The 20709-nt window shown below is 34.0% G+C and overlaps 1 protein-coding gene across 1 annotated transcript in view; it reads left to right on the top strand.

Moving 5' to 3' along the window:
* The window catches only part of LOC145254849 (chloride channel protein C-like), a 199642-nt gene that overhangs the window by 107083 nt on the left and 71850 nt on the right, over positions 1-20709 (top strand). The window contains exons 2-4 of the mRNA XM_080113697.1: positions 411-611; positions 18916-19058; positions 20026-20155. Of these exons, the coding sequence (XP_079969823.1) occupies positions 441-611; positions 18916-19058; positions 20026-20155 (444 nt within the window). The 5' untranslated portion in view covers positions 411-440. The remainder of the gene's footprint in view (positions 1-410; positions 612-18915; positions 19059-20025; positions 20156-20709) is intronic.

Genomic DNA, 20709 nt, shown 5'->3' with positions numbered 1-20709 from the left:
CCTATCCCATTGCCGCAATGTTGCATCTCTGTGCCTGTTTTACAAATATTTTAATGGAATGTGTTCTGATGAACTCATTGCACTTGTACCCCCTCAACATACATATATCCAGACAAACCCACTTAGCAACAAAATTTCACCTCTTCACGAAAATATAAAAAACACAAAAAAGCATTTTATAAAATAGCTTGACAAATCCTCATGAGGATGAAACATGGAAAATTATGTGTAGGTTAATTGCCATATATATATTTTTAAAACTTACTACATTGTTCCCTCCCTTGCTCTTTATCTCTCTTACCCCACCGCCTTTTCCAAGAGTTGAATTTTATGTTAAAACTTATTTAAAATTTTTCTCATTGATTTTTTTTTTTTTCTTTTCCTTAAATTTTATTATTTTTTTGTTTCAGTCGGTTGGCTTCATCAGATTTTGAGACGCCATGAGTTCTTTGTTCTCAGAGAATCATTCTGATGATATTAATGCTCAAAATGGTCACTTGGAAGAGGAGGAAGAAGAGGAAGAAGAGAAGACGGCTGTCCATCGATGGAATCACACACAAAATCCTCAACCTAGATCGAAATCTGCGCACAGATTTGGTTTCTTGGCGACGGTAAGTTGTGTAATAACACTTATTAAGCGATTCACATATGATGCTATATCCTCGGTCTAAAGCTGCAATCCTCCTTGAAGAGTATCTCACTATTGCACCAAAAAAGGAGTGCAGCTGTTTATTGCCCGTGACCCCTAACACCTGGCTTCTTTTCCTTCGATTCCTCCCTTCTTTTCCTCCCTTCTTTTCCTCCCTTCTTTTCCTCCCTTCTTTTCCTTCCTTCCATCCATTCTTTTCCTTCCTTCCATCCCTCCCTTTCCTTCCTTCCATCCCTCCCTTTCCTTCCTTCCATCCCTCCCTTTCCTACATTCCATCCCTCCCTTTTCTTCTTTCCATCCCTCCCTTTCCTTCCTTCCATCCCTCCCTTTCCTTCCTTCCATCCTTTCCTTCCTTCCATCCCTCCCTTTCCTTCCTTCCATCCCTCCCTTTCCTTCCTTCCATCCCTCCCTTTCCTTCCTTCCATCCCTCCCTTTCCTTCCTTCCATCCCTCCCTTTCCTTCCTTCCATCCCTCCCTTTCCTTCCTTCCATCCCTCCCTTTCCTTCCTTCCATCCTTTCCTTCCTTCCATCCTTTCCTTCCTTCCATCCTTTCCTTCCTTCCATCCTTTCCTTCCTTCCATCCTTTCCTTCCTTCCATCCTTTCCTTCCTTCCATCCCTCCCTTTCCTTCCTTCCTTCCCTCCCTTTCCTTCCTTCCTTCCCTCCCTTTCCTTCCTTCCTTCCCTCCCTTTCCTTCCTTCCTTCCATCCCTCCCTTTCCTTCCTTCCATCCCTCCCTTTCCTTCCTTCCATCCCTCCCTTTCCTTCCTTCCTTCCATCCCTCCCTTTCCTTCCTTCCTTTCATCCCTCCATTCTCTTCCTTCTCCATCTTGCTCTTAGCCCCTTTCTTCCCCTGCTTTTTTATTTTCCTCCTTTCCCTCTTTTTTATTTTCCTCCTTTCCCTCTTTTTTATTTTCCTCCTTTCCCTCTTTTTTATTTTCCTCCTTTCCCTCTTTTTTATTTTCCTCCTTTCCCTCTTTTTTTATTTTCCTCCTTTCCCTTCTCTTCCTCCTTTCCCTTCTCTTCCTCCTTTCCCTTCTCTTCCTCCTTTCCCTTCTCTTCCTCCTTTCCCTTCTCTTCCTCCTTTCCCTTCTCTTCCTCCTTTCCCTTCTCTTCCTCCTTTCCCTTCTCTTCCTCCTTTCCCTTCTCTTCCTCCTTTCCCTTCTCTTCCTCCTTTCCCTTCTCTTCCTCCTTTCCCTTGTCTTCCTCCTTTCCCTTGTCTTCCTCCTTTCCCTTGTCTTCCTCCTTTCCCTTGTCTTCCTCCTTTCCCTTGTCTTCCTCCTTTCCCTTCTTTCTCCTTTCCCTTCTTTCTCCTTTCCCTTCTTTCTCCTTTCCCTTCTTTCTCCTTTCCCTTCTCTTTCTCCTTTCCCTTCTCTTTCTCCTTTCCCTTCTCTTTCTCCTTTCCCTTCTCTTTCTCCTTTCCCTTCTCTTTCTCCTTTCCCTTCTCTTTCTCCTTTCCCTTCTCTTTCTCCTTTCCCTTCTCTTTCTCCTTTCCCTTCTCTTTCTCCTTTCCCTTCTCTTTCTCCTTTCCCTTCTTTCTCCTTTCCCTTCTTTCTCCTTTCCCTTCTCTTTCTCCTTTCCCTTCTCTTTCTCCTTTCCCTTCTCTTTCTCCTTTCCCTTCTCTTTCTCCTTTCCCTTCTCTTTCTCCTTTCCCTTCTCTTTCTCCTTTCCCTTCTCTTTCTCCATTTTCCTCCTTTCCCTCTTTTTTTATTTTCCTCCTTTCCCTCTTTTTTTATTTTCCTCCTTTCCCTCTTTTTTTATTTTCCTCCTTTCCCTCTTTTTTTATTTTCCTCCTTTCCCTCTTTTTTTATTTTCCTCCTTTCCCTTCTCTTTCTCCTTTCCCTTCTCTTTCTCCTTTCCCTTCTCTTTCTCCTTTCCCTTCTCTTTCTCCTTTCCCTTCTCTTTCTCCTTTCCCTTCTCTTTCTCCTTTCCCTTCTCTTTCTCCTTTCCCTTCTCTTTCTCCTTTCCCCCCTCTTTCTCCTTTCCCCCCTCTTTCTCCTTTCCCCCCTCTTTCTCCTTTCCCCCCTCTTTCTCCTTTCCCCCCTCTTTCCATCTTTTTCTTTTCCTCTTTACCCTACTTTTTTCCTTTCCTCCTTACCCCTTTTTCCTCCCTTTCTCCATTTTTCTAGCGCAATCTTTCGTTTTAAAATTTTAATATTTCAGATTTGCATTAAAATTAATCAATGGTTATTAGGTACAAATTAAGCATTTTTTACCATAATTAAATTTCTTCCTAAGGCCTTTGTGGCTTAAACCTTCAATTATAGGCACTTTCTAGAATCCAAATATTGGAATAAGTATCTTACATATAAGGTTTAGTAGCATTTTAATTTCCGTATTTTTGTTTCATATTAATTTTTCAAAAGAAAAACACAAAAAGACAAATGGAATTTTCACCTGATCTACAATTGTAAATAAATTCAAATGTTTTATGTTTCTCTTAAGGAATTTAAAGAAGGTATTTAGCTGTTTAACTGGTTGAATTACAGAGTAATTAAAATGTCTTCACATATGTCACAAGTTTTTTTTGGGGGGAATATCTGACGAATTAATAGCATAGCTTGTCAAGGGAGTATCAGATGAGCATTTAGTGTGTGGATGGATTATATAGGTTATCAGTGTCAACTCTAACATCTTTTTGAAAGGCATGAATTATTTCTTAAGATATGGGTGCAAATGCTGATGAAAATTTTCTATGATAAATTATTAATAACATGTCTGTCTTTCTGTTTATCTGCTATAGAAACTACGGTAAAACAAACTTTGCACAATATATTTATATTGGTACAGCTTTTGAATGGGACAAAAACTGACTGAAGTTTAGTTTAGGAGTTGTGTTGGGGCGAGTTTAGGAGTTGTTGGAGCTAGTATAGGGGTTACGTTTAGGGTTGTGTTTAGTGGTATGTTAGGGTTATGGTTTGAAAAAAAACAAACTTCGGTTTTTGTCCAGTTCAAAAGTTATACCAATACCTTTATATCTGAATGAGTGTAGATGCATAATTATGCTATCTTGGTATAGAACTTTGTTTTTAATTGCATCCTTAGGCAGAGAGACTAGATATCCCGCCAAAAAATTATAGGCACTTGCTAATTTTGTAGATGCCTGCACCCAGACTTAAACCCTAGTTGCACAGCTGCTAGGCCTGTTGATAGTATTACATTTAAATTTCTAAAAATTTATTCAATAACAAAAAGATTATGTATTATTTAGATTGCTATTTTCGTCTTGGCTATTTCCACAACTTTTAGGCTTGTTACCTCTAACCTTGTTTGGGTGCATTTTATTGAATTTAGGGAATCTTTGTCAAACTCTGAAAATCTATACAGAATTTCCACCTGAACCCTTTATTTAATCTACAAAACTAGATTGTTTTTGTTCTGTTAGCAATGACCGGATAGAAGTTTTTATTATATTACTCTGTTATTACTGCCTGTAGCGAGGATTGAACCTTCAAGTAATCCAAATAATACAAATTATAACAGAGCACAGATGTGTATATGGTGGTTCTATGAAAATGCTGAGTTGTGTGGCAAGTGTAAAGGAAAAGACTATAAAAAGAATGTATGCACGACCAACGATAACATTTGAGAGCTCAGATAGAAAGAGCATGATCATGTTTTATTTGGGGGGAAAAGTACCCGGAAATGTTGTTTAAACAGAAAAAAAGTGAGTTGAGTTATTACTTGTCTTCTGTTCCTTGCAACATGCTGTACTACAACGTGTTGGGTTCTGAGTGTCTACATGTAAACGTGTGCGTGTAACATTACAAAATTATCAATCTTCATCTAAAAAAAAAAAATCTAAAACAAAAGATGTTTTGTTTAGATTATTATTCTCATCTTATTTGTGCAACGTTTCGATTGATATAGCCTTCGACTCTTGTCAGGCATGTTGGTCTTTATAGTGGAAAAGAAAGAAGAAAGGTTACTGGCTCTGTAGATGGTTTCGTATTCTACGAGTTGTTTTGTTTTTTTTCTGCTGTGTTCATGTGTGAACAAAAGAAAAATTACTAAACAGACCAAGCATAAAAATTAGCAGCAGATGAGAACATCTAATTGTAAGAAAAACAAATTTATACACCCCCTCCTTAAAATTTCAATGATAAAAGGGAGATAATCCCTTGTTGAACTTTATTAATTGCCTCCCCTTTATCAATCAAATTTTTTTTTCACACGTACGAGACCATGGCCAAAAGACAAAAAACAACTCTGAGAATACACAATCATCTATGGAGCCAGTAACTTTCTCCTTTCTTTTCCAAAATAAAAACCAACATGCCTGATGAGGGTCGAAGGCCACACTGACTGAAACGTCGAACAAATAACACACAATGAGAACAATAGTCTGATCCAAACAAGTGATATAAACAGTCTTCATCTAAAAAATTCAGAACTGGAAAAATATTAGTTTGGATGTCAAAAATCTGCCTTAAATTTTAACCTCAACTCTAAAGGGTGAAGAAATTTACTCAATATTTGAACAAAGCTATATTTAAGACGTCTTCATGGAATCAATTACATTAAAATATTGATATTTTTTATGATAGGTGAAACTGCCCCAAGATTTGACCAAATCTATATTTGAACATCTTCATGGAATCGATTCCATTAAAATATAGATATTACTTATATTGGGTCAATTTTCTCTACCATATGAACAAATCAATATTTGAACATCCTCACGGGATAAAATAAGTTAAGAAGACAGATAGTTTAGTGCATTTTCCATTTTCATTTGCGGTCAGTTTGTTTACTTGTCAAAATCTTATAGGAACACTTTCCATTTTCTTCAGGCTCCAAACACAAGAATTCTTCACCCTATCCTAATCCAATCTTTAGAATTTTCCTTTCATGTCTGAAGAAATTAGCTTTACCATCATCAAATACTGGCAGAATCTCAAGAATGATAAGCGTCAAGGATTCAAAACAAATAAGTGCTATGAATTTTTTTGGTTTTACTGGAAATCAAAGAATGTTTCTTTTCAATATCAGAAATTTTTACTATAATGGACATTTCATGTTTGGTTTATAACGTGTTGGTCTCAGTGAAAGCAATTCTTAGAATACAATTGAAAATTACTTAAAAATTCTACTCTGTCATGTCTAAAGAAATGAGAGTATGCTACCTTTGTGGATTAAATGTAGGGTACCATTCGAAATTCCATTGACAAAGATTCTAGAAGTCTCTGGAAGGTTACACTGGACAAACTGTTGTGAAAATAACATACAAGATGAGAACGTTAGTCTATAATATAAATCTCACCTGTCTGTTTAAATGTATGTTTGTATGTCTGCCTTAAACTTTCGACAGAGGTGACGGATTTTTACGAGATCGGTATCATTTTGAAGCTCGACCCTTTGGATGACAAATATAAAAACATTGACCTAAAACATTAATTCCTTCATCCTCAACTGGGCACTTATCTTCAGGAAGGAGTCGCTTTTTTCACCAATATTTTCAAAAGTCATCGCCTCTTCGATTGTCTAGCCTTAATTTAAACCTGCATCACTTCTGGTTTAGTGGTGGGCGAAACAGCTAACATGCCACAAGTTTTTTTTATTTCACTTTCTTTTCCTCCTTTGCAGTTCAAGTCTGCCTGCCTACTACCACTTTTTTTTTTTTTTTTTTTGCGCTCGCAATTTTCCTTTTTTTTCTCAACCAACACCCTAACACACACCTCCACTTTCTTTTCCGCCTTCATGTCACGGGTTCAAGCCTGTCTGCCTGCCTTCTACAACTTTTGTCTTTTTGCTCAACACACACCTACAAACACTCAGACAATGCTGAGCACCCAGGCTAGTTGTGATACAAATTATCAATCCTCATCTTAAAAATTCAGAAATGTAAGATTTGGCCTGTTCATCTATGTTCTTGGCCGTCTCCATGATTAATTGTTCCTGTGAAAACTAACTTCTAAATATAGATACCTACCTGATTTTGCCCGAAATGCACGTTTATTAATATATATATATATATTCTTGAAAACGTTCAGAAAGAGAACTTGAAAACATGAGCATGAAATACTGACTGAAATGCGAACATGATAGACGGTTAGAAATGGTATTTGAAATGCGAGCATGACAGACCGTTAGAAATGGTATTTGAAATGCCAGCATGACAGACCGTTAGAAATGTTTGAAACGCGTGACCTTTCACATAGATGTTTGAATGCATGTAAAAATGAATAAACATAAAAATCATTTACCAATGAAAATACCCTTTTAAACTTACGTAATGGATCAACACTCAGAGATTCACTGATAAAGATGAATAAAAAGAATTGTTTCTCTTGAATAAATCAAAAAAAATTGAATGTTTGTATTTTTAATCAATATTCATTATTTTCTATTTTGATTTTATTTGTTCATTTTGTTTTATTTTCTCCTAAACTTTATTTGTACAATGCCTATTTTATTTTTGGAGGATGGAGGTTTTGATGTTTTCGGAACTTCATTATTAAATTTTATATTTTACTTATTTGTTTAGAAAAGATTTTTTTTCTGACAATATTTATGCGATTGTATAAATCATTATTTTCTGCAGAAGATGGCAGCCTTTTGAACTTTGTTTTTTTTTTTTTTTGTTTTTTTCATACTTTTTGGTTTTGATTAGTTTATTCTGATAAAAAAAAAATTGAATCGATTTATATATTTAGTTTGTTCAGATGTTTGATTATATGTATATTTATATTTTTAAAATTTTATTTATGGTTTTTGTCTGATTTTACATTGTGTATTGGCTGCTAAATTTATGCATGACTAAAACAGGCACGAAGGCACACACACACACACATACAGTGAGTAGCAAAAGTATTAGGTACATTTTTTAAATTTTTTTTTTATTTCTCAATAAAGTATTGTTAAATTGCATGAAATTTACACTCAATCTTTGCACAGATATTATCTTTCTAAAACTAAAAGGGAAATGAAAATATACTTAGTTGACAAATATTTATTATCCCATCATGCTAGGCGATATTGATCAAACTACAAAGGAACCTAAAGTAGTCGAAGTGGACGAATCCTATTTTTTTTTTTTTTTAAAGAAAATACGAAGAACGGCATATGGGTCTTTGGAGCAGGTCGAACGTGGTTCGAACTTATGCAACTTAACAGCGTTTGATAGTTGGGATCGGGACACACTATTCCCAATAATTAACACGTGGATTCGTCCCAGTACACGAATAATTTCAGACGGCTGGGCAGCATATCAAGGCCTTGATCATTTCTATCATGGCGTATACGATCATAATGTTGTGATCCACGAAGAAAACTTTGTGGATCCACAAGATCCAACGACACACACCAAACAATAGGTTTATGTGCACAGTCGAAGAATACACTTAGGAGGTTGGGATCAAAAAGTAATTTTGGGATGCATATGATAGAATTCTTGAGACGCAGGAACAAGGAAGAAGTGTTTCCGCGTATCATCATATGTATCCGAGAACAATATTTACTGCAAAATATAAAATGCAAAATCAAACCAAAATCTTATTTGTATTGTTCAATGTTTTCAAATATAAAATTAAATAATTAAATAAAACACATTTAAGGCGTTTAATCAATAGTTAACTTCGTCTTTCATTATTTCTTTTCGAGTACAAACCAACATATTGTTCAGTGTTATTTTTAAATTATAAAATAAGACACATTTAATCATTTAAAAACGTCATCTTTCATTATTTCATTTTATTTGTTAAACAACGTGGTTAATTTGAATTATATTTTAATCACAGGATTACATTTTCACTAATCACGTAAATGTAAACAAACATAAGAACGATATACAGCCCAACAGGTCACTTTTTTTGGATAAGAGTTAGAGGCTATTTGTACAACTAAACGGCAAATCTGCCAACAAATTACCCATATGCAAAAGTATTTAACACCTTTATTAATATTCAGTTGTACAGGGTGTCCAAAGCGTCACTAAAAGGTTTTGAACTTAGATTCTTTATTTTTTATATTATTTTGCGATTTTAACACAATCTGAGTAGGACATTGGGAATTTAAAAAAAAAAAATGCAAAATTTAAACAATATTTATGAAAAAAGGCTTCTAAATGTTGCCCATTTTCAGCTTCGCATATTTGTGCTCTTTCTAAAAGCGATTTATGCCAATTTGATGATGGAATATGGTTTTGCTCTTTTTGCATTAAATTGTAATTGCTTTTAATCTCCCACTGTGCATCGAATGGACACTATAATACTTAGTTCGCTGCACCTTATAAAAAAAGTTTATGTAAATTTTCAGCCAGATCGGTCCTGTAGTTTCTGAAAAGAATTGGAAGGAACGAACAGATTGAAATATGTTTGTGTATTTCAGCAACAATTTTTCATTTTGCAAACATTGTTCAAAATAACACAATTTTTCATTTGCATTTTCATCTGATGATTCAATAAAGAAGCGAGAACGTTCATGATATGCATAGAATATTTTACCACATAAAAGATCATTAGGAAAATAGAAAAAAAAAACGTGTAAACAAAAGAATGCTATTTTGAACAATGTTTACTTATATATATCTTATGTGTTATCCTATCAGATCTTCAGTCAGACCCAAGTAACAATTAAACTGATAAATACAATCTTTGCTCCTTACTAGCGAATTTTAAGTTGGCATTGTCATTATTATTTGCAATAAAATAACATGCTTAACAGTTGATTTTAAAAATTGCTTAGTTTGGTCCAGGTGATTGCTATTTAAATTATTTTTAAATAATCAGCCAGGGGGATAATCGATTTTAAATTAAAGAATGTAATAAAATTGTCTACTTAAAGTATTAAAAATATGCAAACAAATAAAAAATAAATAAATACTAATATAATTTCATTATATCTTGTGCAATTCTTGGTAGATACAGCTACTATATAATAAAATTTTATATATATATATATATATATATATATATAATGTTTTTTGTTTTTGCGATATGTTTTGAATGAATTCAATTATTTACGAAAGTGCATTTTTACTTAAATGCAAGTTGGAAATATTTTTCCCTTTAACTAATCTGGTACCTCCCACATGGGGAGCGGTATATATATGGTTTTTTAACACAGGCATCACCACATTATCAAGGCCAAGAGGCCACTCGAGGATAAGGGTTAAAGTTGGTACAGTAGAAATTGGACGATATAGTAATCAATTCGGTAAGTTTGTTAACTTATATGGAACGGCTCATCAAGAACTTGTTTACATTATACTTGAAGACAACCATATTGTAGTCAGCAGGAAAACGGAAGACAATTCCACAGGCGTGCAGTTCTAAGAAAGAAGCTTTGTTCATGGAATCTACGTTTAGGTTTAGGCACAGATAAAGAGTGGGGGGAATTATTGATAGTGTTTTCAGCTAAACGAGTGTTTCTTGTGAAAGTTTGGCGAGGGGAACCATAGACTGAAGCGCAGTCAAACACTTTCCATGAAAATAACGATACATCAGAGACAAACTCGCAACATCTCTTCTGTGAGATAGAGGTTGCAGGGAAGAGAAAAAGACATCTCCTACGAGGCTACGAAGTCTATTTTGAACTCTATCAAGGCAGGCCAAGTCCTTTCTAGCAGCTCCTGCCCAGATGTGGCAACAGTATTCCATCCTTGAACGTACCTGGCTCTTATATAGATAGAATTGCATCAGCAGTGAGATATCTAGTGGATCGATAGAAAGATCTCCCCATTTTTTTCAGCGGCCTTGGCAACAGATTTGATGTACGTGTTCCATTTAAGATCAGGATTAACAGTCAAGCCCAGAAGCTTGTCAAAACTTGAGGCCTCCTGAAGACGAGAGCCATTCATTTCAATTGATGCCAGATGTGGATTAGTGTTGATGATGTAAAGAGAAGCTTGGTTTTAGATGCATTAAAAGTAACCAACCACTCCTTTCCCCATTGTACTACATGCTCAAGATCAGAGGAGAGAGAATCGGAGAGAACTTGGTCGTTTACTGTCTTAGATGTGCTACCATAAATGGTAGTGTCATCAGTATAAATGTCTACAAATGATGTAAGGATGTGATTTGGGAGATCATTAATGTAGATCAGAAAAAGAGTTGGGCCCAGGATGGACCCCTGAGGGACACCAATATTAATACTGTGAGCTTCTGATTTTTGCCCCTCAACTACTACTCTTATGAACCTATCAGAAAGAAATGATTTAATAATTGAGAAGACATTTCTAGCTATACCATAGCTAGAGATCTTGTGAAGTAAACCTTTATGCCATGCCCTATCAAAGTTCTTAGATATGTCAAGAGCAATTGCCCTAGAAAGGTTGCCTCCGTCGAGATTTGCTAATCCTATGAGATATAATTGTAAGCACATCTGCTGTAGATCTAGCAGAACGGAAACCATATTGAGTGTCACTAAGAAGGTTATTTTTGCTGAGATGGTTAATTACTTCTGTATTTAACACAGATTCCAACAACTTACTCATGACGTACAGGAGACTTATTGGCCTGTACTGAGAGAAGGATGAGCGATCACCTGAATTCTTAAATATAGGGCATACTGATGAGATTTTCCAGGGTGATGGGAAAGTAATCTCCTTAAGACAACGTTTAAACAGTTTTGTAAGGATGGACGCTAGTTCTGGTTGAAGTTTTTTGAGTACTATAATTGGAATACCGTCAGGGCCTCTTGCTTTACTGGAATCAAGGTTTTTGATTATCTTGGCAACATCACGTACAGATATATGTATATCACATAGCGTGTTTTCTGATACAGGAGGAAATATTGGGGGTTGGCGGCCTTGGTCGCAAAGGGTAGAATTAGCTACAAAGTTCTTGGCAAAGAGCTTGGCTTTGTCTGATGCTGACGAGATTACCTCAGGTCCATTGATGATAGTTGGGATAGAGCACATGCTTCTGTTCAGGATTCTGTTTGCTATTTGCAAAAACTGGTGGGAACCAAGCCGCTGCTCAGCTACTTTGGACTTGACGGACTGAGCATACAACTCACTTGCGTTCTTTATTACTTTCTTACAATGGTTGCTGGCAGTCCTGAAAGCAGCTTTAGTTTCCATACATCTATTACGTTGGAAGCTGTGGAAAAAGTGATTTCTGTGCGCAATGGCAACAGCACATTCTGGAGAGAACCATGGCTGGCTGTTAGGTTTTTGCTGGGACTTTTTCGAGGGTATGAAACGGTCTATACCTACAATTAACCATTCCGTCAGGTCTGATACTATAGAGGACACGCCCTTTTTAAACATGGAACGCAGAGGTAGATCCAATATAAATGTATGGAAGCTATCCCAGTCAGCCTTAGTGTATCGATATACTGTATGATGGAGAGGTACGTCTGGAGACTTATTACATTTCATTTTTATCTTAATTGATACAACAGAGTGGTCGGAAGATCCAAAACGAGACAGAACAGAAACTTAACATAGTTCAGGGCAAGTTGTGAGAAAACGATCTAGTAGACTCGCATACTGGCCGTCATTGTCGGGCACACGGATGGGTTCATGAACAATCTGAGTGAGGTCATTAGCAATGGAGAAGTCATGACAGAACCTCTCATCATCGGTCTTGTTTGAGTGGGTCAACCATTCCACGTTTTTAAACTATAATTATCCACTGACACGTGTTTTGTCGTCTACGACTCATCAGAGTGGCTGAATCTAGTGAGATTTGAAATCGGGACCCCACGGTATATTCAATAGTGCTCACTGCGTGAGTAAAGCTTACTAGTAATAGAAAAATATACTTGTAACAAGTTACATAGATATTTTAAAGAGATTAATGTAGTTTGCTTAATTGTTTAGTATATATATATATATATATATATATATATAAATGTAACTGGGAGGGGGGGGCTCTGCCTGGATGTAAAATATGTTTAAATATAATATTTTAACTTGTCCAGATTTCGTATATATTATTATAGTTATGATTTCAAACTTGAAAAAAAAAAAAAAAAAAATGTATTTAGATGCCATCAACTCGAATCGAAACCAAAACTGTGACGTTAGTACTGTACCAACATCAAACACATAAAACTAAGATTAAAACAATTTTGACCCCTTAAACAATTTTGACCCCTTAAACAATTTTAACCAGCTAAAGAACAACACATAAAAAATCCAATCATTTGAGGTCCCTTGCATCGCTCTGTAACTTTTAGTTTGGGAAGAGATAGACTTTGAAAATATGGAGACAGACATATAGCCGTTTATATATTAGATTAACAGAAGTGTAATGGATAGACACAAACTAAAGCAAATTAAGATATATAATGGTGGCGTGAGTTATGCAGATTCACTTTTTATTAATACAACTAGCTGTACCCGGCCACGCGTTGCTGTGGCTCAGTTTGTTAAAATGGAACACATGTGAAAGTAGAGAAAAGTTTGATTCTTTTTTTCAAGAGAATGTACAAATTATTTATTTTTTTTTAACAGATGTTAAGAAAATAAACAGAAAAATACTTCCATCATTAATTATGCAAAAAAATAAATAAAATGTTGATTTAGTGTTTCAATATGCTTATGAATTACGATAAAACTTGCTGAGTATGCACTGTTTTACGGTTGTTGTAAAAATGGAACGGAAACTTAAATTTCGCTTCATTTTAATCTTTCTTAATTTTTTAATTGTGCCCCCCAAAACGAATATAATCAAAACAGTAACATTCAACAATTGTACTTTATGTATATAAAACACAAAATATTTATTAAAAAAAAAAAGAAAAAAAAAAAGTTAATAACGAAAGGGAAATAATTCCATTTTTAATCGAAAAAGTCAGTTTACCTAACTTACTGTATTAATGCTATTTTTTTTAAGCAAGAAAAAAAAAAAAAGGTAAATATCCAGATACACTACTACAGAACACCGACCACTCTAATTTGTTTTTGTATAGGTAATTGAGGTCGCTGACAACGAATCTGATAGTAAAACTTGGGGCAAATTTACCGCTTGCATGGTATTTACCCCTGAACCCACGAACTTCTTTCCACCATTTTGCATTTTTCGCATGCACGCTGTAGCATAAACGACGGCTTCACCAAGCAAACTACGTTGGGGGGAGGGGATTTTTTTTTTCCAGGAAAGAATTTTCTAATTTTCAAAAATACATTATAGCGCTTTTGGGGTGGAAAATTTAAAATTAGCTGAAAAAGAAATAAAATAAGAAAAGGAAAGCACACCAAGTTGGAGTAGGGGGGGTAATTTATCTGGTTTTTTTTTTTTACCTGGAACATCGAATTTTCAAATTTTCCGTAAGTAACACACCGACATTTACCAATTAGAACACCATTTAACATTTGAATGGGGGGGGGGATGTGATGTTGGGGCGCACGCGCGCCCAACATCACATTCCCCCCCCCCCAAACAAATTAGAGTGGTCGGTGGGGTTTGTATTACTGTACACATAGATTCGAAAACGTTGTCAAAAAACAAATATATAACAAATAAATGTTATCAAAAGCAAGATAAGTTACTTTTCTACCAAACTGGATATATTTTTCGTGTTTTTATTCAATGTAACATGTTTATTCAGCTCGAAAAACATACAGTGTTTACCGATGTATTGGAACATTCAAGATGGAGTCTGATTCTCTCTTTAACACGGTAAGTTTGGGAAAAGATGTTATAAATAAAAAACCGGATAAGATACTGTTAAAAACTCGCTCAATACATGTTACTGTGACATAGGTTGACATATATTCGGCGGGTTTTTAATAGTATTTTGTATAGTCTTTTATTTATAACACCAAACTTACGGTGTTAAAGAGGGTGTGAGACGCCATCTTGAATTTTCCAATACATCGGTAAACACTATGTTTTTCGAGCTGAATAAATGTTACATTGAATAAAAACACGAAAAATATATCCAGTTGGGCAGAAAAGTAACTTATCTTGCCTTTGATAACATTTATTTATTATATATTTGTTTTTTGACAACTTTTTCGAATCTATGTGTACAGTAATACAAACCCGTATTTTGTATAGTTTTTTTATTTATAACACCTTTTTCCAAACTTACAGTGTTAAAGAGGGTGTGAGACGCCATCTTGAATTTTCAAATACATCGGTAAACACTGTATGTTTTTCGAGCTGAATCCCCCCCAAACAAATTAGAGTGGTCGGTGTTCTGTAGTAGCGTCTGGATATTTACCAAAAAAAAAAATATATTTAGGTTTGGCTATAAATTCCTAAAATCATTTCACCCTAAATAATTTAGGTGACTGAAATAGGAATCTAATTGAATCTTAAATTTCCTGAATAGTATCTGATAATTCATTTTTCTTCGAGTTATATCGAATACATTAATACGGACTTTAGGGGCTTTTTTCGTAATGTTACTGTAAAAATTATTTTTTATTGTTACAAATTACGATGCTGTAAAAAAAGCAAAAATAAATTCTTGCGTTTTTTATTTATTACTGAAAATCATAACTTTAGTAAAGGTATTTTTTGTTTAAACATTTTCACTAAGAGTTAAGTAAAAATAATTAGTTAATTATATTCTGCGATCATTATTTGAAAAATACTGCAATTTTCATTAAAATTCGTTAATTTCCTGATTTTTGGTGAATTTTTAAGTAAAGGGAGGAGTCAAAATGTGTATACACTTTGAGCGTCGTTATTCATTTTGAGACCACGTGTGGTTAATTTAAATATCCAGTTTGGCAGAAAAGTAACTTATCTTGCCTTTGATAACATTTATTTGTTATATATTTGTTTTTTGACAACTTTTTCGAATCTGTGTACAGTAATACAAACCCAAACTTCGGAGGTTGGAATCCCCCCCCCCCCCCATCCACCTAAAATGTACTTGGAAAAATCGATTTTATAGTGAGATTTAAGAATGGTTAGTCGAAAAAAAAGGTGAAAAACAAAACAAATAATCAATAAATAAATGTTACCAAAGGCAATAAATGCTACTTTTTTTTACTTACATTGAATATTTTCAAGCGCTTTTCTTTATTTTTTAATAATCTAATGCGGGTGCCAAATACCTCCAGATTTTCTAGAATTTCCCGCTAGATTGTAACCGAAATCTCCAGATATAGCAGGAAAACCGCTAAATTGTAACACTGGTCACGTGACAGGAAGCGGTAATAAATAATTGTCCCTAAATAAAAAAAAATGGCCTCTCTGTACAAATAAATCCACCTATTTATCATAGAAAAATGAAATATAATGTTATAATTAAAAAGAAATATATAAAAACACACATGGATATAGTAAACATATTATACCAAAACGTGGAAGCCATCCGTCCAGTGGTTTTTTAGACAATTAATTCCGAACAAACCAACATTTACATTTTTATATATATAGATATGTATTTTTTTATATATATGCTTTTATAGCATTGTTATATTTTTTTTTTGTGCCAGTGTGATCTGATATAAGAAATGATTGTTTCCTTCCTGGAGAAAATCATCAGGTTAAATGCATTTCATCTGATACTTTTCTTGAAAAATGATTTTCTGCTTTATTCCTTATTTTGGTGTTTCTTTGTCCTCCAGAGTATTAGGAAGTGATTCATGAAAGGAGGAAAAACTGTCTGAAGTAAATAATAATAAAAAAAATATATAATAATAGGAAGAAATAGTTCATTAATAGCATAGGAAATGAGGTTAGAAAAAGAAAACTATTCAGAAACTGACCAATAACTGAGGTGTCTTCCTGTCTTGAGAATTCAAAAGACCTTGGCATCATGTGTGGCCAAACAGGTGTCATTTTTGCATACCACTCACTCGGAGACAAAGTTGAGACTTTTAGAATTTCCTATTTGGAGTTCCTAAATTTAGAAGTTAGTTTAGGACAGTTTTCAGTTAAAGACAGTTACCAGTTTGTGACAGCTTGTGGTGCAGACTAGATTGAGTTTTGACAGATGAGCATTTGAATTGATCAACCATCTGCAAAACATAGCTTCAAGAGATAACTAAGATATAGACATTTGCATTTGGAGGGTCCTGATGGTATCACACGCCAACCCAGATTTCAACCAATCTACACACAATACGCATCAGTCTGTGTTTTCTTTTCTGAGTTTGCATTCTATTTAATTTTATACTTATAAGCTAATGTGCACATCCTCGGCAATCGCCAATGTGAGAGGTAGTGACATAGTCACAGCGAGAAGAGACAAAGACTAATAGAAAACCACGTTGGGGCAGCAGTTGTCAAGAGAGACTTCATAATTGTTTCTTAAACAATTTTTTTTTTTAATTAAAAAAATTATTTTAGTTAATTCAAAATCCATACTATTTTTCTGTAAGTTTGTCATTTATATTGTTCCTGTGAGGGACACCCATTTTTAATTTTTTTAAAATTTATTTACAAGAGCTACCCATTGTTGTCCAGGTTGAGGGATGAATAAAAATAAATTGGCACTTCTACAGAATTGGGACAAGATTTTGTAGTTGATAAATGGAGTTTTCAGATTAAAAAAAACAATGGTTTCAACTGATTTGTTTTGTCAATTCTAATAAATTACAATGGTAGCTTCCAAATTACGCAGTCGAAATTACCTGAATATTACTGAATTATTAAAAAAACCCAACTTTAATCGTTTTAGCAGATGAAAAATTTCCATCTTATTTAAATCAATACACAAAATTACCTCCCTTTTGAATTCTGTGTTTTATGATCGTTTTCATCTAATTGTATTTTTTATTTTCTTTAATAATTTTTTACCTTATTAATCTTCATAATTTTTGGATATAAGTATCTTAAAAATATGAGAATACATAGATACCATTGTTTTCATGTGAAATTCAGTATTACGATTTCTGAACATTCGTCCTAATAGTGTAGAAGTGCCAATAAATTTCTTAGGTACAACTTAAAAAAAAAAAAAATTCCCTTGGACTAAAGGGAGGGTTATCACCCTCAAAAAAGCAGATCCGCCATGACACATTTGGGAGGTAAACAAAATGTCTTGCACCGCAGACTTTAATCATCACACACTCAGTGGCTTCTGCCTTACCATTTTGCTCTGTAATTTGTTGAATGAATATGTATGATATACTTTGTCCTCTGTTCGTTTTTGAGTGGGTACTAAAGTGATGATCATCAGACGTGGCAGAATTTAACAATGTAATAAATCTCAATTGAAATAAAACTATAAAAATCAATAGATGCAAAAGATATTTGTAGCTGTATATCATTCCCCATCTTTTTGTGTTACAACCAAAGATCGGTGTTTATGCATCATAATTTGATATGAAAAAAAAATGTATTTTAATTAAAAAAAAAAATGCTATTACATACTGACATGTCCGATCAGAGTAATAAAAAAGATCCAAAAATTACGAAAATCTGCTGGATGTATTTTTTTTTTTTACAAAATGACATTGTTATCGTTTAAGGGAGATAAGTGGTTTATTATACGAAATTGGCTGCCAGAGAAGACTGGGGACTGCCTATAAATTTAATATTTCCTTGATAGTTCTTTCTTCGGAGGAAGACAGTTTAACCTGCCTAGGCTGAATACTATACAGCAATAATAGAAGAAACTGATAAAATTGCATTATTTGATAAATTTTATTTTTTAATTGTAATTATCTTTCTATACTATTATTTTTCATATATATATATATATATATATAGAGAGAGAGAGAGAGAGAGCATAATTGTGTAATAGTATTTTTAATATATATGGATTTTTTGATATCCAATTATAATGCACAAGTACCCAAAAATCTATTGAAATGCAATATCAAATTTCCAATTTTAGGAATTGGAATCGATTGTTTGGGAAATTGACTCCACAATTCTGTCAACCAACCATATACACAGTGTATTAACCCATACTATTGCAATGATGTATAACATCGAAGAAAAAAAAAAATGGTGATTGTTGAGATAGTCGACAGATCGATTTTAAAAAAAATGTCGCTTTAAGCAAAGATTGTCATGTCGAAAATAGTAATATATCTGAAAATTAAAAATTTATCAAGTAGAAAGTTATTTATAGTTAAAAGTAATTTTTATGGAAAATTAGGTAAAATTATATTTTTCTTAGATATTATAAAGTAGACAATGAAGAGTTCACACACATTAGCCAGCATGCAATATTTGTTGTCTATAATAATAGACTTGTTTTTTACTAAAAACATGATAGCAGTTGTTCTATTTGATGAATTTTCATAATTTTTAGATATATTACTATTTTCGACATGACAATTAAGTATGTAATATTGTTTTTGTCTAAAATGACATTTTTAAAGAAAAATCAATCTGTCGACTTTATCTCAACAATCACCAAAAAAACAAAATTTAATTTTAATCCTTTATATTCTGTTCTCCAGGGTCGAGATTTCCAACCAGCCGATATAAGCCATCGTTACACAGAACAGGAGAAACGTTTTCTTGGAACTTTTAACAGTCTGGATTATCTCCCTTCACACAGTCAAGTTTACAAGAATTGGTTAAAGCGTCAAAGAAGTTCCAGGTAAAGATTGCATTAATTTTATGTAAGTGGATCGATGTGGTTTTGATTGTGGTCATAGTAACGATGAATTAAGATTAGAGAAGGAAGGACTGGGAGTCGAATGGTTAAGAGGAATCAAGCGTACCTTGAAGGTTTTTCTTTTAATACTTACACAAAATATGGATACAATAAAAACTGGAAATTTATTTTTATTTTAACAATAGCCAACACAGCAAAAACAGGATAAAAAAAAAAAAATCTACAATAAATAAATGTTACCAAAGGCAAGATAAGTTGCTCTTCTACTTACTTGGATAATTTTTTTGTGTTTAAAGTTATTTTAATGCATTTATTTTGAAACAAAAGTAGTGTTAAGTTTTTAGTTAGAATGAAAAAATATCGCAGTTTAGTTACAGCCATTTGGATCTTTGATAATCACTCAAAAATCAAAACTTAAATAAAATATGGGTAGAAACCTTTTCTAGTAAATGTAACCAATTGTTCAAAAATGTTTTAACACCATAAACATTTGAAGATATAAAGAACTTGAAACATAAAAGTTTTTGTCAAAAATTCATATGACTGAAAACAAAACAAGCAAACCAAACACCATGAATAAATATATGAAAATATAAACAACTTGAAGCCGAAAACTTTTTCTGAAATGATTGGAATCGGCATGAAATATGAAATAACAAAAAGAGGTGATATGCCAGAAAACAAAAACAAAACAACCAAACCAATCATCCAGAAGTGTAATGTTTGGCAAAGTCCTTTGCTAAAGACAAGTATCACCGACAATGACCTAGGTCAACCATAAAGACCGGTAAGTATATATCTAACTACAATCAAAACGTATTAATTCCATGTTTTAATGAAAATCTCTCATTTTAGAAATACGGTTAAAATTTAATCAAGTATTTGTGTTCTTAATTATTAATGATCACCTGTGCCCTCATTTCTGCTTTTTTTAAATCTCCCCTCACAGGTATCAAATACAACGATGGGTTTTAATGGGCATAATTGGTTTCACAGTTGGCTTGATTGGTTTTGTCATGCATCAACTAATCGAGTTAATCTCCGATGTCAAGTGGACGAAGGCCAAAGAGTATATTGAGGTAAGGCTTTTATTATTTGATCATTTTTTTTTTTTTTTTTTTTTTTTTTTTTACACACGGTGGTCACCACTTATCAAGGCCCGGAAGCCACTCAGGGATAAGGGTTATTGCAAGTACAGTACGTTAGTGTGGAGATTTAATGAAGTGTTTACTTAAGGGGGCGGTTCATCAGGAATTTGTTTACGTTGGACTTGAAGACATCCAGGTTGTAGTCAGGTGAGAAGCAGGCAGACGGAACAGAGTTCCACAGGCATGCAGTTCTAAGAAAGAAGCTTTGTTCATGGAATGTACGTTTTGATTTAGGCACAGATAAAGAGTGGGGGAAATTTTTGACAGTGGATTCAGCTAGGCTGGTGTTTTTCGTAAAAGATTGGCGAGGGGGGACCAGAGATTGGAGTTCAGACGAGCACCTGCCATGGAAATAACGATAAAACAAAGACAGGCTCGCAACGTCTCTTCTGTGGGAGAGAGGTTGCAGGGAAGAGAAAAGGGCATCCCCCACTAAGCAACAAAGTCTATTTTGTACTCTGTCAAGGCAGGATAGGCTGTTTTTA

This window comes from Euprymna scolopes, chromosome 30 (genome assembly GCF_053919585.1).
Source record: "Euprymna scolopes isolate OS-2025 chromosome 30, ASM5391958v1, whole genome shotgun sequence".
Taxonomy (NCBI): domain Eukaryota; kingdom Metazoa; phylum Mollusca; class Cephalopoda; order Sepiida; family Sepiolidae; genus Euprymna; species Euprymna scolopes.
Note: the sequence above shows the minus strand (reverse complement) of the source record. Positions and strands in the feature narration are given on the sequence as shown.